This window comes from Pieris rapae, chromosome 2, assembly GCF_905147795.1.
Source record: "Pieris rapae chromosome 2, ilPieRapa1.1, whole genome shotgun sequence".
Lineage (NCBI taxonomy): Eukaryota > Metazoa > Arthropoda > Insecta > Lepidoptera > Pieridae > Pieris > Pieris rapae.
In genome coordinates this window covers 7,833,552-7,860,469 of record NC_059510.1, presented here as the reverse complement: position 1 = coordinate 7,860,469, position 26,918 = coordinate 7,833,552, and the positions used below count along the sequence as shown (strand labels likewise).

Below are 26,918 nucleotides of genomic sequence, written 5' to 3'. Positions count from 1 at the left end.
CGTGCCTAAACATAATTAAATGTCTGTTAAAGAGAAACATTCTGTGTCTCTGAAAGATACAGAATCTTTAACTATATCAAAGGAAAGAAACACTTTCAAAAACATAGATAATTTTTATTTCTAAAACTAGAAAATATACAAATCGTTTCCACGGTTATACAAATGACTACTTAGCGATCAATATGTGTATCACATATATATTTATATGATTTAGATACTTTTAAGTAAAACCTTCCTATTACTTTGTCTATCAAAATAACCTATAATTTGACATAAGTGTATGCGTCATATTTACATATGGTATAAGTGATACTATGTTAAAAAAGAATTGGTTGGATAAAATAATTATAGGGCATATCATATTTTTTTTATTTTTGTAGATTGTGATTGTGAAACTAAAATGTCATCTCGAAGAACGGAAGATAGTCATATAGAGAAACTGAACCAGCTTTTCTCCGACTCCGGACTGGAATGCCTTCGGTCTGCTGTTGAGTCTGAAGAATCATCTTCTGAATCTGGAGAAGCCGAGGAACTGGGTATGTTCTTAAAACATGTAATTAACCGTATCTTTAGTTAAATAATTAGAATAATCAGTTTATATTTTCATAAAAATTGTTGAATTTCATCACAAAATACAGGTATACCTTCTGGCTTTAAAATAGAGTAATTTTTGGGGGATACCCCAATTTTTCACATATCTTGTTTTTCCTATGAGAAAAATCCAAGAAAACTGAATTATCTTCTAAAACTACATCATTCTTGACCGATAATATGTCATGTTAGATCAATAATACACATTCATTCAATTTCAATTCCATCACAAACATTAACACAAAATAGTACTTGCCTGAGGCAATTTTTCTTAGAAGGTGAAGCAGAAATGAGTACTCATAACCCAGCTCCATACAAAGACTTTCGAGATATTTTAACAGGAGCTGAAAACGTGGCAATAACAATTATGAAAACAGGAATTTTAGATTTAAAATAGACGCTGTATGTATAATAATGGACCATGGACATGTCACAGAGCAGAAACTTAAGTCAGAGATCTCAAAACTTATACCTTCCAGGCAAAGTAGAAGAAGAACAAGAGTTAGTAGTGGAAGCTGACTTAATAGCTGACATCAAGAGCCAGGTTGAAGAGGAAATAATTGAAGAACAGCCAGAGATTTTCCCAACACCCTCACTAAGAAGGGTTTTACCTGATCGATTGCGTAAGGTATATTTGATGATCTTTCTTTTATATCATATATAACGGGGGCCAAACGGCTCACCTGATGTTAAGTGATACCGCCACCCATGGGACCTCTCAACGCCAGAAGGCTGCCGGTGCGTTGCCGGCCTTTTACCAATCTGACCTTGGATTTTGGTACTTAGTATTAAAAACATAGATAAGATGGTCCAGTCAAACATTGTCCGCATAGCCTTGGATTCGCTCTTACTGTGTCCTGCCTCAGGCGATTGATGGTAGGGCCGAGGGGTTTTAACTTTTAGTGGGTATGCACAGTGGCAAGTCCCACATAACTATCCACCGCAAAGCAGTCTTGCCGCGGGAGGGTATTGGGATATGAACGTCATAAATTGAACGTCTTGTATCAATTTGTAGATGCTTTACAGAGATCAAGGAATTCCGTGCTTTGTCTACTTATAGCTTCATTACTGTATAATCGACTCCTTATACTATCCGGGAATGTAACTATTTCTAGATTGAAGAGCAAAACAGAATCCATGTGCTTCCAGAAGAGTTCAAAACTGACTTTGACTCGACCCTCATCCCGAAAATAGCTACCACGCCGCAACAAAGATATATTGATATACTGGGTGAATATATATATGCTTGTTGATTACCCTTATTATTTGAGTATATGACTTCTTTCGAAATTCTAAATCTAGCATTTCTTTAAGTGGACCCCTTGATTTTTCTCGACTAGACTTCAGTAGTAGTTTGTAATTGAATACCAGTTTAGCCCATGTCCAGTGAAGCACAACTATGTATGGATCTTGACAATTTCAGTAATTTGCCATTGGTCTCGATCATTTGTGCCTCTCTTACGTTTAGCATACTTTATAAACTAAGATAACAGGATATGTGCTGAATATTCCAGGTGAATTAACTGACTGCGTCCAATACAAGAAGAGTCTGGCTGAATTCTGGTTTCTGGATACTTTGGCTAACCTGCTCCGGCGCGCCCAGGACGATGAAATGGACAGACGTTAGAATTTTAATATTACCAATGAATGAAGAAAATGAATTCGATTGGCTTTTAGCAAAGTCCCTAGCATATTTTGAAATTTGAATTTACGGCACATTTAGTAGAAATTAAGGAATCTTTTATCACCTTTTAAATTTGGTTCATTTTTATAAACGTTTTAATCCGGTGTTGTAACTTCTCGCTTGGTATATATCGACTATATAGGTATATCTATCTATTATAGTAGAATGAAAAGAAATATGAATCTTTAATATTTGTTTACGATACCTGAAATGAGTTGCCTCGCTAGCAAAGCGGATTGGTTTCGGCCGTGGTAAATCGGTTGTGGTTTGCTTTTTTATAGCGTGTACAATCAAAATATTTAAATTAAAACCTTTGTTACAGCATCTCAAGCAATCCTTATCCTGTGGTTCTGCGAATGGATGAAAGAGATACAGCATTTTGACGCAGCCGATCGACAACGAATGTTAAAACGCTTCCAGGTGGGACTAGATCCTTTTTGTACAAACAATAAAATACAAAAAAATAACAATCATTTTTGAATAATAGGTTAAAGAACATTTAAGGTACACAGGTATTTTATTCTTTTTAACACTAGGTGGTTTGTTTTGACTTCACTTTTAATGCTTAAATTTCTTGTATATATATATATATATATATATATATATATATATATATATATATATATATATAATTATCAATAACTAAACTGTTTCATTATAATTAGATTAAATGAATACTTAAACGATCATAGTGCTTGGATATGAATTGCTTCAGTATAAATAGGTAACGCGACAGAATCTCTCGGCTGCATTTTCAGACTATGGGGCGATCGTCGACATCTACGACTTTTTTTAAATGTAAAGTGGGAACAAACCGTGATTCATGTGGTATCAAATTATTTCAGTATAATTAGTATTATTACTATTTTCTTGTGTAGCCAAGTGCACATTTCAAGGATCGTCATGCTCACTCAAATGTCATTGCTTGTGGCGGCGTCCATGCGTCGGGTTGTCTCTCTCCCTAAAATATGGCGAGGGGGCCAATGGCTGGCCATGCGTCATACTCGTGAACGGGTGCTACTTGTGGTGACTGGTCGTACTTGAATTCGTGTTTGCGGTGATATTAGTTGTTTATACTACGTCTTTGCGTGTTGTTCTCACGAGTACGTAAGTGCGTGCTCCTATTTCACCATGCCTCCTGCTGATAGAGGACAAATCTTTGTTTTTAATTTTTTTAATTTTTTTTATTTTTTTATTCTTTATTACTCAATATGTCATATGGAACATGGTGTAGTGGTTGCAGCTCCTTACAAGCATTGTGTAAAAAAAAACTTGGCGATTAAAAAGAGTGGCGGAGAGTTTATTGCCAGTTCTTCTCTTCCGTTCTACGCCCTTGATTTGAGAACTGGCAGTAAATGTAAAATTAAATTCATTTAATATTTCTTTTTTTGACGTTCATAAGTGTACATTGTTACCTACATGAATAAATAAATTTTGAATTTGAATTTGAATAATGCAACCTAGAGTTTGGGTTTTCATTAAAATAGACACCTTTTCAGTTTCCAAAAACCTTCAGGAGGTTCTTGTCCACTGCCAATGTTAAAAATTGCGTCAACAACAAAATATTTGCTTACTTCATAAAATTTTGCTACGATATCTAGTCGTGCATTTTTTTTCTCTAGCACAACATGCTATCAGCAGCCAGGTTTATTGGAGATGAGGAACACCTACCAACCCCGCTGGAGGCTGGAGTTTTCTATAAGCCCTTGGAAGAAGTGAGCGTTGACACATCGGCGACGTCCCGCCAGTCACGGCATCTGGTCACGTTTGAGAATGCAGCCTATGAATGTTCAATGCGAGATCTGATAAACATTATGCATTATATTTATGACTTGTAAGTATACTAGGGGTGTTAAAGAAAATGTCACGAGTACGACGCAATTACCTTTAATTGATTGTTTTTTTTCGACGAGTCACTTTACAAGTTTATATTTATATTCTATACAGTAGAACTCTAATTATCCGAATTAATGGGGACCGGGACCCATTCGGATAATCAAATATTCGGATAATCGGTTTTTTTTTAAATTGCCATTGGAGAGAATAAACGCTACGTTTTGATATTGCACTATTTTTTATTGAATTAAATGAAAGAAACATGAAATTTTCACATGATTTAAATATAAATAAAATGTACTTATGTACAAGTTTAGAAATAAAAATCATTGTTTTTTAAACATCTCCGTCAATGTTTGGACAATTTTTTGTGATTCGGATAATCGGCGATTCGGATAGTCGGAGTTCGGATAATTGGAGTTCTACTGTACATACATTTTTCTTAAGCCATTTTTTATTAAATCTTATTCCCATCCAAAATCCTGTACCACGGCGACTACTGCATCTTATCTTAAATTTATGGTCCTTGAGATGATGCTTTAATATCGGAAATAGGCAGAAACTGCTGAAATAGGCGAGAATGTTCCATCAATTCGAAGGCAGCTTCTTCACAACTCTGCTCTAGTGTGCCCCCCGCGCACAAGGTGTCTATCAAGGTTAAACGAAACTACTATAGGTAGTGTGCTATCCGTTGCTTGCGTATTTCCTCACAAAACTTTGCTATATGTCCTGCGTTCAAAGTTAATTGTTGTAAGTGATATAAATCTTAAAAAGTGTACATAGAAGATACGCCTGCAAAAATATTTTTAGCAAATACGTGATACACAAACATTGAAAATTTGTTCTAAGTACATTAATCTCGATGTTAACGTCCATTCGTCTACGTGATTTAATTTTGCGAGTAGCATTCAAAACTGTTCTCATGAATTACAAGACTATTTCTTCCAATTTTTACTTTTAAAATTATTATACGTATGGGACAAGTATTGTATAACGTTTCCTTTTGAAATTCATTTCAGATTCAGTACAGACTACCAGTACGACATTGTTCGCTCAATTTTCACCTTTAGTCCTGAATATAATTTAATTGACACGCCATATCAAGTACAAAATCCCAAACGGTTGTTTGCGCCTCTCAAAATAAAACCTAAGAAGGATAAGCCGAAGAAGGAAGGGAAACCGCAGAAGAGCAAGAAAAAGGAAGTGGACACCGAGGAATATTTAGCATTGCTCGAGGTATAAATATAGCGGGTAGTTACAAAAACTTTTCAACGTTCGAAATGTTCACAAAAATTTTGGTGATTTATGTTAGCAGGATTTATATTTCTCTCAAACACATTAATATAAAATAATGTATTTTCCAGCTCAGAGCTAGAGATGAAAAACTTCAGGATGAACAGGAAGAGATAGATAGAGAGAACTGGCATCGTCGGCAGCACATTCTGCCATTGCAGTTTGCGGCCGATGACGCATTCTTTGATAAGTACTGGCCACCACCACCGCCAGAGCCTGAACCAGAACCAGAACCCGAGCCAAAAGGCAAGAAAGGAAAGGGAAAGAAATAGGCAAGAAAACAAGTGGTTATCTCTAGTATATTAAATGTATAAATAATAAATACTTCTAAACAAATACCCTAATGGTTTTATTGCTTTTTAATGTAATAAGAAAATTCCTGTCAATCACATATGATTTACGTTCTTGCCCTGTTCCATGTCGGACATTTATTTCAAATATAGTAATCAAATTTAGAAATTTTATGGCCCTACATGTATTGCCCCATATATAAATGGGTTGAGTTGCATGGGCAACATAGCAAATACATTTCTTGGTCTTGCTTAAAAACGGTGATCAGGCTTCTATAACTATCGATCTTTGGGACACAAAGACATGCCGTTTCCTATTGAACTGAAAATCTAGAAAATCTGACCATTTAAGTGACTTCTCAATTTCTTTTTTTATCTAAAAAGGGCGATGTATATATTTTTTTTATTTATCATACAATCAGTCTTTGCGACTATAAGTAAATACGTTGAGTGCTCTTTGTGATGTATAATAAAAAAATCATTGGAATAAAGGTATTTATTCTATCGACAGCATATACAATGTAGAAGAATATTTTTGAGTTTATACTACAGTAGACAGTTGCAAGCTACACAAATTTAACACCTTACTACAAAGTCATTTTATTATATTTAATACATACTTGAAACTTGGCAACTTCTGGCTTGAACGGTGTCACCGAATAGCAAAAACGACGCCTACACAACTTTTGCCAACTTAGCAACAAAATTGAATTTTAAATTAAAATCTATTTATACCTGTTACTATAAATGAAGACACTTAATCATTACGAATAAGTCTAACTTATATAAGTTTATATAAACTTTAAATAATATTGAAACTATTAATTTTACAAAATCTTACAAATAATTATAGAACAATGGCAAATTAATTACATTTTAATTACCGTACCGTAACATTAAAAAAACAAAATCAAATTAAAACATGTATTTAAAGTCAATGAAAATTGTTTTTTTATGACAGAAATTTTATACAAATACATGTTTTAATTTGTTGTTAGCGAACATGTGCGTATTCTATTTATGATATATTGTACCTACAAAGCACAAACTTACACTAATTTTGGTTAATAGACAATCACATACATTTGGTCTTTTATATTGAGCAACACACAATATTCGGCTTAAAGCAAGAAAATATAAAATGTAGAGAAACATATCTTTTTATTTACTCAACAACAAATTAAAATTGGAATGTGGCTATTAGATAACAAACAAAAATTTGTCTACCCATGATATAAAAAAAACTCTAATAAATATTAAAATAATATTTAGTACATAATATATCACTGAGAAAAAATTGTATAAAATAATATTTCAACAAGTTAGGCACGAGAGAACTTCTAACATGATGTAAAAACTTGCCCATGTCTATTTCACTAGCAAGTATTTCTTGTCCCCAATTGAATAGTTTAATATGTATTACCGAGAACTATAATATGAGAAATACCATAATTGCTGAGCATTGTAACGGATGCCTTACCAGAAGCTTCCAAATTATATAAATTTTTTACAATAATTATGTGTTCGAATTCCAGGTAAAACTGACTTTGGCTAAGCAGATTTTTACAGGGACATTGACAAGCTATAACCAATTTAACACCTATGTCTTTTGGTCAACCATAATTAAACAAGGAAACATTTAATTTTCTTATAATAAACAACAGTCAAAAATAAGACATGCCTTTACCATTTGTATCCATCAATCTGAAATTCAAACATTTTAATAGTCATATAAGGCTCACAACAATTGTGGTATTTGTGACATGTTAGGGCATTAATAGTTATTTTTATTTTACTTGGCAGTGATATATAGCTTAACACTAAGGAAATTCAGATATTTTTCCATACACAAAACAAAATCTACATCAGTATCACACTAAATTTAACTGGCCAATAGTATAAAAGCCCCTTTTTAAAAATGAGATTTCATTTCCAGTAACACATATATATATACATATTATTCCTACTATAAATGCACGAAAAGTTATATTAGCATATCATATACTTATAATCTACATAATTGTAAATGTCTTATACTGGTTACAACGCCATCTATGCAGAAGGTTTCTAACTAAAAGTATTTTGAAGATCTAAAATCTAAATGAAAGAAATTTTAATTAAATAAAATATTTCATTACGTTTTGGTGTCCAACTAACTTTTAATAAAAAGTCAAACGTCTTAATGTTTATCTCTTTTTGTATTTGTTTGTTGAACGCCAAAAAACCAATACATTTACAACCAGTTCGCAAGTCAAGGGCGTAGAGAGGGTAAGAAGAAGACAAAACATATTCACATTGTGGTAAACATATTCACTTACAATATAAAATTGTATATATGATAACTTTTTTCGAAACCGGTACTGTGTACCTATTTGCGAATAAACAATTCTTGACATTTTTAATTTAAAAAAAAAACACAAAAGTCAAGTCATTACAAATGACATTGACAATTGACATACATGTGAAGACTGTTTGAATTACCAATATTATTGCATGTTTTCCCAATGTTTATCTAAATTTCAGAAACCAGTTAATCTTGATATATGTGATTGCACAGATAAACTTATATTATTTTTTCTATCCACGATGGCACAGAGCACTGGTCTTGTTTTCCGATACAAATTTTTAACACAAATATTATGAATACATAAAAATATTGGTGGTTCAAATAATTATTTGTATTAAATACGTCATTAGTAGATAAGAAACGAATGTTACACAAGCAATGAGACATATTTTTTTTTACTAAATGTCAAGCCTGATAATTATTTGTTTTAGTACACTGAAGGAAATATTTACTTATTTTAGTAGATGTTATATGTGGCCCATATAAATTTGGTGTCAATGTGACCATATTACTTCCTTACCATTCCATGATGTCACCATTTCAATAAGTCACTATTCACTTTACACTTTGTTCACACTTTAACACTTAAAACCGGATCCATATGGCACTAGATGTGAATGGCAGGCTCCGGGTTCGATTCCGGTCGCTACAGCAGCGCGCGTCTACATTCATCCCTGTACGCGCCTGCCGAGCCCCGGTTTCATGTTTGCCATCTGTAAGTTTCAATTACTGGGTTATTTTTGTATACACTATATTCGGACAAGAACCATGGTTCAAGATTTTATTTATTCATTACATTAATAGGTGACCCTAAATTGATTATTTTGAAGATTCAATAAAATTTATAGATGTAAAAAAAATTACATAATAAAAACACACAGGAAATAGTGTTAGTATTTTGAAAGTACTGTCAAAGAATTATATAAAAAGTTTCACATAAACAAACCTCAACTAGAGGTTAAAACTTGAGATAGTTTGGGCATAATTAAAATTGGATAAATATTTATACCTGTACCTGGCTTTTTGCAACTCAATCTGTCCCTCGAGGGTCTTAGCGAGGTATATAACAAATAGTTGTGATAATGCAACCCCAAGTGCTACGGAGGCTATAGTGTAGAGATGCCGTTCGCCCCATAGTCGAACGATTTCTATACACCCACTTGTCCATACTCGCTTGCTCGCTTCTGCCACCTGAAATTTTTTGAAAAAAAAAAATTTAATAAAAGCAAATATTTTCAAATGTTCGATCTTATTTATTATATAAAATCTAACTACAGTTAATAGCTTTAACGACGACATCATTTATAACAACAAACCGGTTATATTGACCGAAATGAAAGGTCCCGGCTGTATTTTATTACATAAGGTTCTTAATAACAACGTCATTGGCTGTTACGAATATCGGCTTTTACGGACAAAAGAGTAGGCCCTTCGATGTCTTTATAACAGATTTTGACTGTAATAATAAATCAGACTTTTAACTTCATGGCATTATCACAAAACATCACTTATATCAAACTGAAATTAAATTAATTTTAAGCTGACTACATAATCATTATTTTTTTTCGAAATCATATCATATAAAAGAATATTAACCTAAAAAAAAATTATAACGAACATTTTGCAGATTTTGGTAAACTTCATATTATTCATTTTATTACTAAAACAGTGAAAAAATTGATACAATAGAATGACTAACGAGGAAACAAGAGTTTTTCGATAACACCAAAAACTACCGGACGCATGTGTAGAGTTATCTCTTATAATTTGTGGTAAATTAGATAATTAGTAATGAAGTTGTGCATATAAACTCATGAAAAACCAATATAAGCTTTGATATATATTTAATAAAACAAAAATTACTTTACTTAGGGTTTAAATAATCTAAATATAAATGAATACTAATGGGTTTATATTATAATAAGAAAATAAAGTAATTGTGGATTTTTGACATAAAATAAACAAGATATTTTAAATAACCTAAATGTGCAGTAACAAATTTAAAACGTCCTTAAGTATTTGTTCAATAGGAATGCGAAATCTAAGTAGCGGAAGTGAATTTGTTTTGCTATATATTATAATCTTAATATAATATGTACAAATTGTTTTTTAAATACATCACGCACTTGAAATTCGAAAACCATTGTTCTCAAGATACTTTTAAATATAATCTGTACAGACGATAAATATATTAAGTCTATGTATGATATATTCATTTCCTATGAAGTATATGATTCATTTCCTAAAATCTGGCTCATGAGACAAAGTTTAAACTGTGTACAACAAATTTGTATGTGTTAAGCAAAATCTGTTAGTAAAAACTATAATAATATTGGAGATAAACTGACAGTCAGAATATTTCTCATTACCCTCAATTATTTGTTTTTGGCTACATTTATGATGTTTGATTAGTTTCGTTTTGTCTGAAATTTAAATATTTACAGATTTTTACTTCATTTTAATTTATAATAAATAAATGTGCTTACCGGATAGTTTTGGACCCCATACCCACACATGATGTTCACTAGCCCTGAACTTATATCCGTTGGGTTGATACAGCATGAGTAAGGTACACCACATTTTTCTACTGATGGGGAAGTACAGTTGAAGTATTCATTCTTTGACCAGTCCATGTAACCGTCTGATGTGAGACCGCAGCAATGAAACTAATAATTTTATATACATTAATTATAAAAAAACTAAATCTAATAATGTTAGCTAGCAATATCCTTACATATATGATAACAAAAAACAACTTTTTTAAGTACCTAACTTGACCCAACCCAGACCGCAAGGTTATTCTATGAGCTTTACCCACTAAACTGTGTCCCTATGATTAGGTATTATAGTATTCTTTGATATAACAAAAAGAAAATGATGGTTTAAATTACTTTTTTAAGAATCGTGTCAGGTAAATTTTTTACCTTGTACAAATCAATACAAAATACTCATAGTTATAGGCAGTACTGCAATTATAAATAACAGTATTACACACAACTATTATGGTTTCTGTAATTTAAAACAATTGTTTCTATTTTGTATTGTCACTGTGATTGGTATAAGCCAGAGAAATTGTAAATTTACTTTAAAATACTTACATCACTCTGTGCAAAATCTATGAAATTCTGCAAATCAGGGTCCTCTCTATATGAGTGCACAACTCTCTCTGTGAAGCTTTGCTCGATAAAGCCGTGAAGGGATCTTGGAAACACAAAGCCACACACTGCTCCTCCCATTTCCACTAGGAATAGTATCAGTAGGCAAAGGGAGTACTGAAATTTATAAAAGTATTAATTTAATAAAGAGATTACAGTCATAATATAATTGATGTTTGATATTAATATAAAATTAGATTACAATTTACCATATAGTGTTCCAACTTAAAATTCTCAGAAACATGAGGTGTACTTGTTTCCACTCAGCAATTTATTATTATAAAACACTATTTTTTGTAGTTCAAAATTATTACACAATATGTTTTTGTCAGTACTTTACATTTCTTTGTGTCAGTTTTATTTTCGGAGTGTCATAAAATAATTCAGTAAACTCTTTTCAACAATCTCTTGACTAATAACTTAACTCAGTCAAAATAAGGTCTTATAAGTATTTTAAAACACAGTTTCAGTACAAATGAAAAATTACTTATAGTCCACCTGAATGAGTCAAATAAACATTTATAGTTTTAAACTTACAAACTTTAGCAAGCAGGTATTTTCTCTCAAAGCTCCAATGCAGCCAGCAAAACTGACAATGAACACCACACCTCCCATCAACGCAATCAAGAGACTAATATTTAATATTAAGTCATAAAGAGTATCCAACTGAAATTAATATATATGTATGGTTAGTTTTCAAATAATAAACAATAAATTGTTTTAAATAAACACAAATTTAGAACTTTTTATCACTTTACCCTTTTTAGTTTAAATTCTTTTGATACAAGAATTTTTCACATTTCCAATGTTTTCAGTTACTCATAATGGAAATAAATGTAACTTCTCCTACATAATAATTTCTATATATCATATATTATGTGATTCATTTGCAACATCTCCTAGGGAATACTGATAAGTTTCTAATCAATATAAGGAAAAAGTCAAGCTCACAATTGACTTATTATTAAAAATGTTATAATTACCTTTATAAGTCCAGTTGCCTGCCACTTATCTATAAATGCATAGAGTCCAACAGCAACTACTAAACCTCCTAAAAGCTGAAACAGTGTAAGTGTTGTCAATGGGCATAAAATATAAAATTTGTTCAAGTTTGAGAATTGTCAATAGTGATTAAAGGCAAACTTATATTCATAAAAAGTATACATTTCATAAACATGGAAATATTGATGATATACTGAGTGGTATCTTATTTTACATAATTTGGCTAGAATGACCAACAAATGATTGTGAAGGCACATTTGAAAGCTGATGATCTCATCGCGGTATTCCACGTTAAAAATTATATCAAAATATAGAAAATGCATTATTTTGATTAAAAGTTAATTCAAATTAGTTCCAACAACTGACGACGGAAGCAATTATCATTTTGTTCAGTCACATCCTTCGTCTCTCTAAACATAACATGTATACAATCGCACATATAATCCGAATGAATGAATCACACGAGATATGAGAACAATGGATGCAATTTATACGTTAATTAAGAGATATTATTAGAAATCGTTATTGGTATTAAACACCTTAAGAGTTTTAATTAAGCAGAACTATAAGGAACTTACCCAAAATATAAAGTTTAATACAAAAATCATGTATTTTACACATCCACTGACATACGTAAAATTCGGTCCTCTTCGCCTTGCATGCATTTTTTCTTAATTAGTATTCACAGTTAGGGAAATAATAAAATATGATTTCTGTTTTATAGAATATTGATATGGAAATTGAAACAATATATACAAATATCGATATTCTCAATTTTCACGAAGTATTGACACAATCACAAGTAGTAAGTACAGAACCATACTCCATAGCCTGGCCATCGGCTTTGAATTTAGTGTCAGTTGTCATAGATTATGTAGAGGTTTTTAATTTTGTGTTGGTAGCGTAGAATAAGTAGATAATATACTAATGTGTTGTGATAACTCTGTGCTAAAATAGAACCAGGGTACAGATTTTGTGAAACCCTATAATTCTTAATTCTTATTTTCTACCCTTTTTTTCATTTATTTTTCTTATTATCAACATAATCTCTTTTAAACTATCATTACAAATAATACAGTTCTCTTTCTGCAGACTACAGTACGGTGCTGCCAGCTGCATTTAAATTGTAATTCGTTGTCATATTTTTTTATAACTTTGATAAAGATTTCAATATTCATGTTCATCACTCATTTATATTCCTACGAATTCTTCTATATTATTTTTGTTTAAGTATAGTAGGTACCCTCGAATTTGTATTAGTATAATATTTGCCAGATATAAAATAATTTAGGAAAGAAACGGCAATACCGTTTTTAAACAATATGTATAAATGTTTACATAGAATTTTATTTACAAACAAACTAAATAGGTAATTAGTCATTTATTCAATTATCTCTTTGAATGAACATACGTTTAAATATTAGTATCATTCGTAAATTAGTGTCCTTCGTCAATCCACATTGTTCTGCTGGGTGGCTCATAGTTCGGCTCAATAACTCGGCTTCTTATGATTTCTTTGTATATAAAAGCTGATTTCCTTGGTGTACGAGTCTTTTCTGGACTCTCAAAGTCAACTTGGTACAGACCAAAACGTTCTCTGAAAAATTAAAGGGACGAAAATTAAAATTGCAAACCGTTTTTCAATTTAAAAAAAATCTTGTAATATAGGTATGATTTTTTAAGTTTGAATAAAAAATAGTGGGTTGTCTGTCTCGCATGTTGTAATGTTGCCATTTTTGTCACGCATTATAGTGTAATTTACCTGACGACGAAAGAAGAATAGGGTCAAAAGAGTTTATTCCGACCATAATGTAAATTTATCTTGTTTTATTTTGATGTGTAGTATTCACATCACAAAATGCTCTGTGTCCTCGTTGATGTTCGCTTGTTGTTTTAAGCATTTGAAACATTGAAACCTACAGTTGTGTAAAGAATGTAATAAATTATTTAAAAATTCATGTTTGTTTAAGTGTTTAAATTAAAATATTATCTAGATATAGAATTGAAATGTTATTTGGGATATTCAAAAAAAAATGGAATGCTTATTTTTCTTTGTATTAAGGCAAAATGTATACTTTTCTGATACAGAAAGCTCATCAACCTACAAGTCTTTAGGCCGAGTTTTGGAAAACACTTACAGATATCCTTCCATCCATTCGAAGTTATCAATAAGACTCCAGGCCATGTAGCCCTTAAGGTTTACTCCTGCCTCTAGCGCATCCAAAACACTATTTAATGCTGCTCTATAATAGGTGATTCTGCCTTCGTCTTCCAGACCAGTTTCTAGGGTTGTTGACCAGCCATTCTCAGTGATGTAGAAAATTGGATCATTGTATTTACTCTTGAGGTGCGTTAATACATTATAAATACTGTTTGGTGCAAGCTAAAAAAATAATTTTAATTGTAAACTGCGAAAAATTAAAGTAGATAATTTAAATAGGCAGGCAGGATGAATTATTTATACATATTATCCGCTAACAACTTTAAACGTATTCTATCAATTAATGGAGAAATGTGTCTATAAGCCGCTGGGACGGTATGTACAAGATATTCAATTTTTATACAAAATAATATTATATAAATCATACTTAATCTGAAAATGTAAAAAAAATCTTCAAAAAGGTTTAAAATAAAAATATTAGATTAAAGATATCATGTATTTAAACAAAAGTAAAATTCATAAATACCTTTAGCCACCTGGATGCTGATTGCGGCCACTCCGGGGGAACATAGCCGCCAACGTCAGCATCAGAAAGAAGTGATGGCGTTGGGTACCATTCTTTGTATTCTTCATTCGCCGTTACCAAGAAAGCTGTGTAGTGATTAACACCGAAGAAATCAAAGGAGCCTCGAACGAAATCTCTCTCTTCGTCGGTAAATTCTGGCATACGAGATCTAGGGTAACCCTGCTCCTTACTCTTCCTCTCCACGATTTCAGAGAGTTCCTTTGGAAATCCACCTTGTTCCGAGAAAATTGGTTCGGCATAAATACCCCACTAAAATCATGTCAATTCTTACATAATCAAATGCTAATTGTTCAACAGTCAATAATAATAATATTTATGTAAGTCGTTTTTTAATAAGGCAACATTTGAGAAATAAAAAAATATATCAACTTTCGTTGCATAACAGGGTTTAATACCCCACATAAATAAGATCAAGGCTATCGATAAGACACTTGAACTTGACAAGAGATATAAGAAACAATCTAATCTGTGAAATGTGTCACAATACCTCGGCCTGTCGCTTTATCTCCGCAGCGAATTGATCCTCTTCAGAATCTGTCAAAGGCCCAAACCAGTTTACACTTATAGTTATACCACATTTGCCATTTTGAATGGGTCTAAACTCCTTGTCATAAAGATGGTATGCTCTAGCATTCGCTATAACCAATTGTTTCGCACAAAGGTAGGTGCCAACGTCTGTTGCATTCAGTCTGGGGGCTTTTGTGGTCCCACCGTAACCCTCATAACAAATTTCCCTCGGCTCGTTAAATGTGATCCAATGCTTTACTCTATCTCCGAAGTTTTCAAACACAACCCTAGCATAATCTTCAAACCATTCGGGAAACAATGGGCTAACAAAGCCACCTAGCTCCTGCAGTTTCTGGGGCAAATCCCAATGATAGAGAGTGACCAGCGGAGTAATGTTATATTTAAGCATTTCGTTAATAAAATTATTGTAGTAGTCAACGCCCGCTTGGTTTACGATATTGGCTTGACCATTGGGAAGTAATCTAGACCAGGAAAGGGAGAACCGATAGGCGTCTAAGCCAAGTTCTCTCATGATTTCGACATCGCGTTTATAGTTATGGTAGGAGTCGGCCGCTTCGTCACCGTTACTTTGATCAGCGATTACTTCTGGCATTGTGTGGGTCATGTGGTCCCAGATATTTTCACCCTTGCCTGGAAATTAATGAGTAACGTTCATCTTCGTTATATCATTTACATTTATAGAACACGAAAATAATAGGACTATTGTGACATACGTCTACAATTTAGATCCTTGTTCATGGTAAGTGCAAAATTTCGTACTTTAAAATATATCTTTATATGTAACCCGAATACACCATAAATGGTATTTAAATTCATATATTTACCGTCAGCATTCCAAGCTCCTTCCACCTGGTAGGACGCTGTGGCAGTCCCGAAAAGGAAGTCATCAGGAAACTTCCTCTCATGTTTCGGGTGAGCGTAGCAGTTCGCAAACAATATACTACGATAAGAAAAAGATGAAATCAAAATAAAATACGTAAGGACTGTCTGCTGAATCAGTTTTTAGTGTATTCGATGCGAAGAAGTAAATCTGCAGATATTAATAGGTGGTTGACATCAAAATTTTTCGGTATCAGTACAAAATGTTTTCTTGTATGTTGTAGTTACGTTTAATGTGTTTTTTTTACAAATTTTGCGTAAAAAATTAAACCTTGTGTAATTGACGCAAGTTTAATGTTCTCGGATTAAATATCCATATAATTGAGACAGACTCAATGATAGAAGTTCTAATATTCACTCACTAATTCTTGTCTATTATATGTTTGGAGTGCGAAATGGTTAATGAGGTGCAATCTGCATGAAAGAGGCATCATGTAAGCCTCTTTCAAAACCTATGTGTAGTTCCTAGTTATTGGAATTGCATAAACCTTAGAAAACAAGTACAAATAATATGAGAAATAAATTTTTGTTTCAAGGCATTAACTATTTAACATAACTTGTTTATCTAGTTTATATCTAAATTGTTACAAACACGTCACGCAGTACAGATGAATGAAAAGAAAATATTATATTCAGAATATAAAATATAAAGTATCAGACTTTTCAGGTCTGGTTTCTGTAAATTACAGGCTTTCTTTAAAAAAAAACATATTTTTTGTCACTAAGTGCCTAAATTATTGGTATTAGGATTATTATGAAAAACAGAAAAAATATCACTTAGTTAAATAAATCTTAAACCCCTTAATTACGAATTATGGTTGTGCTGTACCAGAAAATATGATGAAAAAATCATAACTTTAAATCAAAGATTTAAGATATGTGTGAGGCACACAGAGCTGCCCTCTATAACATCCAATAACGATCCGTTTTGTATGAAATATCTTATTTGTTAAAGGAATCTCGGTGTTGGCCTTAAGGGCCTTTACAGCTCAGCACGGGCTGTTTTAGCGAGCTTAGCTCGGCCTTAATGGGATGAAATATCGATGTAGTTATCGGAATATATACCACTGATGTCGCAACGTTGGTATCGCGTAGTACAAAAAAAAGGTTCGGCATCGTTGTTCGTAAAGCTATTGGAAGTACAGAGGGTCCTGATCGCATTAAAAAAATTCGAACGAAACAAAGATTTTATCTAACCCATTGATAAGATTAGCAATAAATAAATAAATTTTGATACAATTAAAATGTGACGTCAAAAATTCATGTATCGAAAAGGTTGTTTTATATTGATATTCAAATTACATAAGTATTTAAACCAACAGCAAAAACCTTGATCACATAATAAACATTTCTAGCAAAAATACGTATATGAATCTATAAACAATAAAATTCTGAATTCCTTACCTCAATACGATCAGCCTCATCTCTACTTAAGAGAGGGCTAAAATCACCTTATATACCACCAAACTATCAAACACACTTAAAATAATCAGATAACTAGGATTCAAAACAAAAATAATGATAATATCATTCAAGATATTGCAGCTTCATCTTGACTCGCCAATTGATTCTACAATGGCATTACCTTGGAATAAATCAATTACATTAAATTGAATGATGTAAACTGGTGTATCAAGGGAGGTGAGTGGGTCATGTTTAATATGTTGATAATGCAAAAGGCTTTACAACTTAAATGTCAGACCAACGGTGCACCGTATGGACGACTCGCTGGAACGGTTTGGCAAACATATGTTGGCAGTCCGCAAAGGCGGGCTGATGATGGCATAGTTATATGTATACAAGGCTAGTGGCCGGACTGACAACATACGAAAGAATTGAGGAAGTTGAAACAATGGAGGCTCTAAATTAACACTTTTAAATTAAATTTACTCAATTTCTAATACTAATAGATCAAATGCAAATTCAAATTAATAAATAATTTATTCATGTATGGTCTTTCATCGAAAGCTTCTAATTTTACATTTACTGCCAGTTCTCAAATCAAGGGCGTAGAACAGAAGAGAAGAACTGGTAATAAATAAAATACTCTTATTAATCGCCAAGTTTATTTTCTTTTACACAAAGTTTGTAAGGACCTGTAACCATTACACCACGTTCCATAATAAAGAAGAATAAAAGAAATTAAAAACAAAAGTTTGCCCTCTACCAGCAGGAGACATGGTGAAAAAGGAGCACGCACTTACATTCTCGTGGGAAAAACACGCTAATACATAGTAGAAACAACTAATATCACCGCATACACGAATTCAAATACGACCAGTCACCACAAGTAGTACCTGTACACGAGTATGACGCATGGCCAGCCATCCGCCTCCTCGCCATATTTTAGGGAGAGAGACAACCCGACGCATGGACGCCACCACATGCAATCACATTTAAGCGAGCATGACGATCCTTGAAATGTGGACTTGGCTACGCAAACAAAGGTAAGCTTCAGCGTTTCTTTAACCTTATTATCTATTTAACAGAAATTATAAAGGATTCGTTATATAGAACCCGTGGTTGTTTGCTGGCAAGGCTGCTGTACTTTAGGTCATGGTCTGCTTCGTGATCATTATTTTTCTGAATAGGCAAGTAGGTGATCAGCCTTCTGTGCTTAACACATACTGTTGATTTTTAGCTCTAAGCTCTAAGTTTCTTCATGTTTTCCATCTCCGTACGAGTTTAATTACACATGCAAAAGAAAAATCCGTTAAGGCATAGGCCGGATTTAATTCACAACCGTTGAGAGTAGCTCAATACGTAATCCGTCAAGTCGAAGATTTATTACAATGCCGTCACGTTGACATTGAGAATTAAGAATGAAAAAAATATCGTTTCTATGAAGCAAATTTTACAAACAATAGGTATTATTTTACTTTCGATTTCTAACTATGGTAACTTTTCTACGGATACCCATCAAAAATCTTGCTATTGAAAATACTACTTAACTTTTACGGGACCATCTAAGTTACGTATATCTCCTGAATTAAGGGATATACGAATATATATATATCGTAATTACGAACTTCAGAAATAATTTAAAAGACTTGGCAATATTGTGAATCATGACAATGAAGTTTATGAGGTGACAGAGATATGACTAATGACATAATATTAATATTGACAGACAAGATTAACACCAATGTCTATCATTGGTGTTAATCTTTGTCGCAAAGCGGTTATCAATAGAACATAATATTATTAAATGAGACCTGGGAGATAATGAAACTAATTTATTAGCTACAAATACCTTTTTACGGTCGGTTGGTTTAACTATAGCTTAGCCTCGAGTAAATTATTTCTATTTCTTATTGTTGACACTTGACTTTGATTAAAGATAGAACATGATTTTTTACTGTGTATAAATTACATAGTTGTTCAATGTTATAAATGTATGAATGTGTGCATGTAAGTAAACGAAAGTCATTATCTGAACAATTATCAGTTGATAATATTTGTATTGTCAATGACGTGGTAGTACTATAATTGAGTTTAATTAATAGTTGTGTGATCATCGCAGAATTAACACGCGTTTGTGGTTATGAACGAAATTTAAAATGGGATTGAAATATATATTTATTTTAACACTTTGGTAAGTTATATTTCTTTTACAACTAATAATAATAAGGAAAACCTTGGAAAAAACGATACAACCAATTCATTTTTGTTTACTTAGTAATATCGAATTACTTAAGAATCTAAAATATCTTATCCAATGAGTCCCGCTCTAGTGTTCGACGTTTGAATTTAGATGAAACAATGTTAATACAAAATTTAATAAGATTTTAATTTATATCGTATTGAATACTAACCAAAAAGTATATATTATACTTACTCGATACGAGCAAACTATATGATTCATACAATTTATTGGAAAACTATAAGGAAATATAAAAAAAAATATTTTATTATATATTCAATTATATGAACTAGGTACTTTTAAGCATTTATAGATATATCTTTCCTCAATTTAATTCGGTATTTCATATCTAAATTCAAAAATAGAATTCGTAATTCTCAAATGTTGCGTATTAAAGACTTCTAAATGTAACTAATATAGGTACCCACATATTAAATTTTTTCAACGGATATTCTAAAGTTATTTCGAAAAACACATTACACTGATATTAAACTGTATTTCAGTATATTACATACAAATGCGTGGTCCGACAACAGGCTTCGAAGGTTTAACAAAGATTTTATGTTTGGCGTTGCAACATCCGCCTACCAAGTAGAAGGTGCCTGGAATGTCGATGGTAAGTAAAAATTACATCCGCACTTCTTCAGTCTATGAAAATCTAGTATCGATGAATTAATAATAATAGACGTTCTTACAAAATTACGGACGATACTACAAACCGTATTAATTTATACGTTTTCAATACTTTACACATTTATTACCTACATAAGTACATAGCGTAAGGACAATAAGTTGTCCTTGTTCCTTATTGTCCTTGTTCTCAAAATTCTTATATAAGTTGTTTTTCTTGCCATTATGTAGATATAGATCTTTGTTTAACAACCTTTTTAATCTTATACCTACGTGCCAAAATATTTTCATTTCAATCAACATTTTCTCCTTCAACATGAAATAAATGATGGTGTCTGTCTATAAGAACGCAACGCAATATACTCAATTCAACCAATCGATTTTTTAACGGATTTCCAAACACGAAATTTCTGCGAGGGTATCCTGAGATCGTAGGTTCGATGCCCAGCTGTGGAATTCCCGGCTTTAAGACCTACAACAGTGACGGCGTGTGTAAGGCACAGCATTCAATTAAATTGACAAATGAATATGAACAGGTACAGACATCTGAGGCCCAAATATAAAAGCAGAGTTGTGGTGCCGTTGGTTTTTGAAGCTGCGGGTAGACGAATATAATTATGTTAGTTAAAATAAGTATATAAATTTAATTAATAAAATAATTGTCGTAGGAAATTAACTATAAATGTTTGTATGTATGTTTGTATAATATATTTTATTTATAATAAATTAAAATTAAAACATCGTGGGATTTTCGCCTACATTCCTGGAGTGTCACAGAAATTGATAAAAATATAATAAGACAAACGAAAACCGTACATAAGTATTGCATACTAACATTTATTACGTACAAATTTGCGTTATTTTTTTTTAGGTAAAGGTGAAAGCATGTGGGACAGATACCTCCACACCCGACCTGACGTGATAGCTGATGGCAGGAACGGTGATGTCGCCAGTGATTCCTATCACCAATACAAACGAGATGTGGAAATGTTGCGTCAACTTGGCGTAGATCACTACAGGTTTTCGATTTCATGGCCGAGAGTGCTTCCTACAGGTGAGCTATGACTTATGGATAATTTTTACGATCGGTTCTATCCTGATTATTTTTCAAGCTTTATCTGTAGGGAAACATTTTTGAGCAAAAGTTTCCAGGTTTATCCATCCTCTACAGTTACCTATTGGCTGTTATATTGATTCAAAAAATGTTACATCATGGCTATCAAACTATCTAATCACCTTCCCAGAATATATAGTTCACTGCCGTGTAATGCTTTCAAGGGGAAGGTCTTTGTAATGTGGGCGGAATTTAAACCATAAGTTTTGACAACAATTATAAATAACTTAACTCATTTTGTCATGATTATTACTATGCCATTGGCATGCCTATTTTTATATGGCCGATTGTCAGTTTTTATATTTAATCAATCTTAATGTACTAAGAAAAAAGAGTTATACACTTCCTTTGCAAATAAACGATTTATATTGTACATGTTATTGTTAAATGCATAACTGTTTGAAAAATGTTTCTCGATTAGCCTTTATTATATTAATTAAGGTAGTGAAAAAAGATAATCACGATGATCGCCGTGTATTGAAATTTCTTGATTGTTTTCTTCTTAATTCGTTTTTTTAAAACTTATATATTGATGTTTTGGCTTTGTGCTCTTAAATAAAGTGTCCAATTTTAGGGTAAAAGAATAACAATTTTTTTTAAGAATTAAAATTAGTTTTAATTCAGTCATTGTGTTGTATGAGACTACATTTTTGTAGTTTATTTAATAAATATCATACACTCATTTGTTTAATTTTACGTAAAAAACGGAAGACTAAGAATAAGACATTTAATATTCGTTTAAAATACCTAAACGGCTCTAAAAACCTTGACCATACAACCTTTGTAATTTGGCATGTAGTTATGATATACAATTATAAATCTTTCGTGAGTATAAATACCTACTTTTGTTTAAGGTTTTACAAACATTAAAAACGAAAAAGGTCTCGAATATTACGATAATTTAATAAACGAGTTGCTTAAGTACAATATAGAACCGATGGTCACGTTGTATCACTTTGATTTGCCCCAAACTTTACAAGATTTGGGTGGATGGGCCAGTCCTCTAGTGGTTCAGTGGTTTGAGGATTACGCCAAAGTCCTGTTCGAAAGATACGGAGATAGAGTCAAGTACTGGATAACTATAAACCAACCATCGTTTTGTTTTGAAGGTATGTATTTTTGTCTTTGATTGCCACTTCGTAATTTTAACTTCATTTTTTATAGTTAAGCAAAATTTGGGAACATAGTTACAACATCTATGTTTGGTGGCGTCTCGTCTGTTCGCTGGTCTTGTCGATATGTTATAGGGACGGCAACCTCTTAATATTATACAATAATTATAGTATAAACTTAACAGCCTCTTTGACCTCACATATGTCCTAACTGAAACGATAATTTGCCATCGCCCTCTGACATATAAACTTATTTCGTGTAGTATCTGTTACATATTGTATACAAATATATAATTGTCATAGAATGCTCATTAATACTTCCTTTACGCCCATGCGATCAATCTTTACCAAGCCACAGGTGAGGAGAAGGTTCTTATTCATTTTACATTTTAACTTTTCAGGGTATGGAGGTATAATGGCTCCTGCACTCAATTCTAAAGGAATAGGAGATTATATGTGCCTGAAACATGTTTTACTTGCCCATGCGACGGCCTACAGACTGTATGAAAGGGAATATAAGAAGAAATATAAGGGTATGTAATATATTATTACACTATGGCAACCAAGAGGCCATACAAGAAACCGAGGTAGGCAATTTAAAAGGTGGGCCGACGAAATTGTGGAAATGGCTGGAAAGACCTGGACGAGATTGATACACAATAAGGAGGAAAATGGGGGAGGCCTTTGCCCCTGGGCACACAGAATCAGTTATCGTAGATTAACTGATTCTTAAAAACAATACCTGTAAATAAATAAATAAATAAATAATATATTATTAAGCCACAGTGTTGTCCCTGAGGTCGTAAGTTCGATCCCGGTTGAAAACTAATGGTCTTTCATTCTATGTGTGCATTTAATATTCGCTCGAACGGTGAAGGAAAACATCGTGAGGAAACCGGCTTGCCTTAGACCCAAACTTTGACGGCGTGTGTCAGGCACAAGAGGCCGATCACCTTCCAATATTGGATTGCCAAATAAACCTAAACGCTATGCTATTTGACTCTTTTTTTTTGGATTTGATAAATTTAATTATGAAAAAGTATAAAATTTGCTAATTTGCTGAAAGCAAATAGCGATCACAGAAAGTATCACCGATATTAGTGTAAAGTAACAAAAGGAAATCAATTCTGTGCTACATCTATAGTTTTTGTATTTTATTTATTGGAAAATTGAAAAACACCCTATCAATAAATTTCAGGTTCCGTCGGCATAGCCTTATCGCTGAACTACGGTTTCGGATTCGACAATAAAACAGAAAATGAAGAGGCGGCCGAAATTTATAGAGATTTTACTGTAAGTTGGATAAATTTTTGTTTATAAATACAATTCAGTGATTATTTATATGGTTGTTTAAAAACCATACGGTATTTAGGTACTATTTTATGAAAAAGATGAAGCGAGAGATAATGTATGACAAGAAATATTGCAACTCGTATTTCTCATGAAAATAATACGTCAAATTTTACACCTAATTATGTAATTTATCTTCTTTGAATAATTCCCAGATCGGTATGTACATGAACCCGATTTGGTCGAAATACGGCGATTTCCCCAAAACAGTGAAAAGCAGAGTATTGAAAAAAAGTAAAGAGCAGGGATATGAAATTTCGCGTCTACCCACATTAAGCCCGCAGGAAATTAAACTTTTGAAAGGTAGTTTTACAATGTTCTTTTAATCTCCTTCATTCGGTCTACATTTAATTCTAAACTATTATTTTAATTTAAGATTGGAGTTCAAGTTCCGGTACCAATAGATTGTTATTCCTATATTAAAAAAGAAAAAAAGGATGGATAAAAAAGGATGAATAGTTAAAGGAGAAAGTGCATTAGCCTTCAAACTAACTTCTTAACATATGTTGTAATGATTTTAGGTACTTGACGTAATAAATTCTGCACTAACAATTTTATTACTACACTTACAACTTTCGGTTTTAGCATAGGACAGGTTGAGAAGATCTTCGTGGATGTTTGAAGTTTTAAATCAATAATTAAAATTTAGTTTTAAGAAAGGTGTTTAAGGATGAAGGAGGAAGAAGTACCTATCGCGACGAAACCCACTATATATGAAAACGATCGGATACTGTTGCAATCATTGGCCAAGATCCATTTATTTCTATTACTATTATTACTAATAAATAATCTGAATTAAGAAATAAAAAAAAATCTTTTTCCAGGTTCAGCTGACTTCTTAGGTGTAAATCATTATACGTCAGTGTTAGTCAAACCTCAAAATACCGAAACGTTTGAAGTACCGTCATTTGAAGACGACATAGGCGTCGAAATATCGCAAAGTGTTCATTGGCCACAATCAAAGAGTTCATGGCTGAAAGTAAGATTTTTGCAATATTAGGGTAGTTTAAAAAATATTAATTCCTTTTCAAATCATTTGATAGTTGACAAAAAGTCATTCATAAAACTTATTTTTAAATTTTTTTTAATACTTTCAGAGTTCCCCATTTGGAATCTACCGCTTATATATGTACATAAACCAAAAATACGACTACCCTCAAACATTTATAACCGAGCAAGGCTGGTCCTCCGAGCCGGGTCTGAACGACCGAACGAGGGTAGATTATTTAAGGGAATATTTAACCGCAGTTTTATTTGCTATTGAAGATGGAGCTCAAATAAAGGGTTATACCGTTTGGAGCTTGATGGATAATGTTGAGTGGGTTGCTGGAACGAGGTTAGTACATTTAGTTAAAATAAAAGCCAATAGGCAGTCCATACAGAGCGCACAGCCTCGCGAGGCATTTGCCGAGGAAACTTATCACGAGGCTGCTGCGCGTGGTAAGCCTGAGCCTCCAGGGTGCGCGCGGCAAACGAATGAGACGCCTTTGAGCAAATCAAAAAGTCGACACTCGATGGCTCGGTCGTTCGGTTGCCCGCCCGTGGCAGAGCGCGCGCTTGCCTCGGCCGAGGCACGTCCACACTAACCGAGCTGTTTCGCGAGGCATTTGCCGCGCGGATGCTCAGCCGGTATGGACCCGCCTAATGAATTGTATATACCTACTGATGTTCTATTTCTATGACAACAGATCTTAACTTATCTAAATTTATTTTCACTCTGATATATAAGTATTATCGTGAGTAATCCTCCTGTAAGCGACAAAAAAATTATAATGCAATAGATTTTCAAATAAAATAGCATTTTAAGAGATTCCATGTAGCCTGTAGGCTCACTTTATTATTATATCGAATCTAATTTAGGGTTGCCGATTCTGTTTCAACTTGACGTTGATGTATGGGAAATGAATGAGTGAGACTTTATTAATAGCATATACAAAATAAATGTACTAATCAAATACAGTTAATAAAGTTTTTAAATATTTTTTTTATACTAAAATTAACACAGCTAAGCTGATGTTTGAACTGTATATTGCTGTAGACTGAGTAGGTAATGTATTTATTCCAAGTGTAATTATCAAATTTGAATTTTTCAGTGAACGTTTCGGTCTATTTGAAGTGGATTTTGAGTCGGAAGAAAAAACGAGGACAGCCAGATTGTCAGCACTAGTGTATAAACGTATAATACAAAAGAGGATTGTCGAAAAAGATTGGGAACCAGATAATTGGAAAATATCTATAACACAAAAGAAGAAAAAAGATGAATTGTAAATATATTTGTAAATTATAAGTGATTCATTAATAAAAATTTTTACAAAGTTATACCAACATTACTTTTATTTATCCCATTACAATATACAATTATGTAAATAAATAATATTTAAATTAGTTTAACGTAATCTTTCTCATTGTTTTTTTTAGTTATAACGTTGTCTAGTGCTAAAAATATATTTAAACTAACGTGTTCTTGGTTAAGTAGTAAAATCACGATAGCCATCTATTGCCTACTTTTATTAACTCGCTAGATGGCGTGTAAAGCTGTAAGCAACGCTGATCGACAGCATTTATACATTTTTCTATTTGTGGAATTGAAAGTTAAAATAAATAATAATTTATTTTGTAATAGCTCTAACATAAAATGGTTGAGAGTTTTGACAGGGATGTTCTTGACACATAATCTAAAATAGAACCAATTCTAATTTTCATGGTATAGCTACTTG

The 26,918-nt window shown here is 32.5% G+C and overlaps 4 protein-coding genes across 6 annotated transcripts; 2 read left to right on the top strand and 2 right to left on the bottom strand.

Moving 5' to 3' along the window:
* Nucleotides 1–394: 394 nt before the first annotated feature.
* On the top strand, nucleotides 395–5,683 carry LOC111002895. The gene is made up of 8 exons (XM_022273178.2): nucleotides 395–536; nucleotides 1,071–1,219; nucleotides 1,707–1,821; nucleotides 2,106–2,213; nucleotides 2,598–2,695; nucleotides 3,898–4,109; nucleotides 5,131–5,347; nucleotides 5,476–5,683. The coding sequence occupies exons 1-8, from the start codon at nucleotides 401–403 to the stop codon at nucleotides 5,674–5,676; spliced, it is 1,236 nt and encodes a 411-aa protein (XP_022128870.2). The 5' UTR covers nucleotides 395–400; the 3' UTR covers nucleotides 5,677–5,683.
* Nucleotides 5,684–6,175: 492 nt separating this feature from the next.
* Nucleotides 6,176–13,041, bottom strand: LOC111002894 (tetraspanin-33). 2 transcript variants are annotated; one of them, XM_022273175.2, is made up of 7 exons: nucleotides 12,777–13,041; nucleotides 12,180–12,254; nucleotides 11,734–11,862; nucleotides 11,140–11,313; nucleotides 10,528–10,707; nucleotides 9,051–9,232; nucleotides 6,176–8,754 (listed from the first exon to the last, which is right to left on the bottom strand). In XM_022273175.2, the coding sequence occupies exons 1-7, from the start codon at nucleotides 12,861–12,863 to the stop codon at nucleotides 8,742–8,744; spliced, it is 840 nt and encodes a 279-aa protein (XP_022128867.1). In that variant the 5' UTR covers nucleotides 12,864–13,041; the 3' UTR covers nucleotides 6,176–8,741. The 2 variants fall into 2 exon arrangements, with proteins under 2 accessions (XP_022128867.1, XP_022128869.1); XM_022273177.2 differs by having other exon boundaries at nucleotides 9,057–9,232.
* Nucleotides 13,042–13,564: 523 nt separating this feature from the next.
* Nucleotides 13,565–17,883, bottom strand: LOC111002878 (myrosinase 1). The gene is made up of 6 exons (XM_022273148.2): nucleotides 17,757–17,883; nucleotides 16,298–16,413; nucleotides 15,433–16,103; nucleotides 14,886–15,194; nucleotides 14,337–14,581; nucleotides 13,565–13,795 (listed from the first exon to the last, which is right to left on the bottom strand). Exons 1-6 carry the CDS (start codon nucleotides 17,774–17,776, stop codon nucleotides 13,636–13,638), a joined length of 1,521 nt encoding a protein of 506 aa, XP_022128840.2. The 5' UTR covers nucleotides 17,777–17,883; the 3' UTR covers nucleotides 13,565–13,635.
* A 1,691-nt stretch (nucleotides 17,884–19,574) lies between these two features.
* Nucleotides 19,575–26,497, top strand: LOC111002881 (myrosinase 1). Of its 2 annotated transcripts, XM_022273155.2 has the most exons (11): nucleotides 19,575–19,763; nucleotides 19,876–19,947; nucleotides 20,499–20,611; nucleotides 21,497–21,679; nucleotides 22,594–22,848; nucleotides 23,253–23,384; nucleotides 24,050–24,144; nucleotides 24,357–24,504; nucleotides 25,026–25,180; nucleotides 25,299–25,537; nucleotides 26,295–26,497. In XM_022273155.2, the coding sequence occupies exons 2-11, from the start codon at nucleotides 19,913–19,915 to the stop codon at nucleotides 26,467–26,469; spliced, it is 1,530 nt and encodes a 509-aa protein (XP_022128847.2). In that variant the 5' UTR covers nucleotides 19,575–19,763; nucleotides 19,876–19,912; the 3' UTR covers nucleotides 26,470–26,497. The 2 variants fall into 2 exon arrangements, with proteins under 2 accessions (XP_022128847.2, XP_022128848.2); XM_022273156.2 differs by lacking the exon at nucleotides 19,876–19,947.
* Nucleotides 26,498–26,918: the final 421 nt, after the last annotated feature.

Excerpts from the sequence above, each read along its gene's own strand:
- LOC111002894 (XM_022273175.2), bottom strand. The coding sequence starts at position 12,863 with ATGCATGCAAGGCGAAGAGGACCGAATTTTACGTATGTCAGTGGATGT. Across the intron at positions 10,708-11,139 it reads TAGATTTTGCACAGAGTGAT|TTTCATTGCTGCGGTCTCAC; the intron begins GTAAGTATTTTA and ends TAAAATTATTAG. Across the intron at positions 9,233-10,527 it reads ATGGGGTCCAAAACTATCCG|GTGGCAGAAGCGAGCAAGCG; the intron begins GTAAGCACATTT and ends AAAAAATTTCAG.
- LOC111002895 (XM_022273178.2), top strand. The coding sequence starts at position 401 with ATGTCATCTCGAAGAACGGAAGATAGTCATATAGAGAAACTGAACCAG. Across the intron at positions 1,220-1,706 it reads TACCTGATCGATTGCGTAAG|ATTGAAGAGCAAAACAGAAT; the intron begins GTATATTTGATG and ends AACTATTTCTAG. Across the intron at positions 2,214-2,597 it reads GGACGATGAAATGGACAGAC|CATCTCAAGCAATCCTTATC; the intron begins GTTAGAATTTTA and ends CCTTTGTTACAG.
- LOC111002878 (XM_022273148.2), bottom strand. The coding sequence starts at position 17,776 with ATGAGGCTGATCGTATTGAG. Across the intron at positions 15,195-15,432 it reads AGATAAAGCGACAGGCCGAG|TGGGGTATTTATGCCGAACC; the intron begins GTATTGTGACAC and ends ACATGATTTTAG. Across the intron at positions 13,796-14,336 it reads GAATGGATGGAAGGATATCT|AGAACGTTTTGGTCTGTACC; the intron begins GTAAGTGTTTTC and ends TTAATTTTTCAG.
- LOC111002881 (XM_022273155.2), top strand. The coding sequence starts at position 19,913 with ATGGGATTGAAATATATATTTATTTTAACACTTTG. Across the intron at positions 25,181-25,298 it reads CAAAGAGTTCATGGCTGAAA|AGTTCCCCATTTGGAATCTA; the intron begins GTAAGATTTTTG and ends TAATACTTTCAG. Across the intron at positions 25,538-26,294 it reads GAGTGGGTTGCTGGAACGAG|TGAACGTTTCGGTCTATTTG; the intron begins GTTAGTACATTT and ends TGAATTTTTCAG.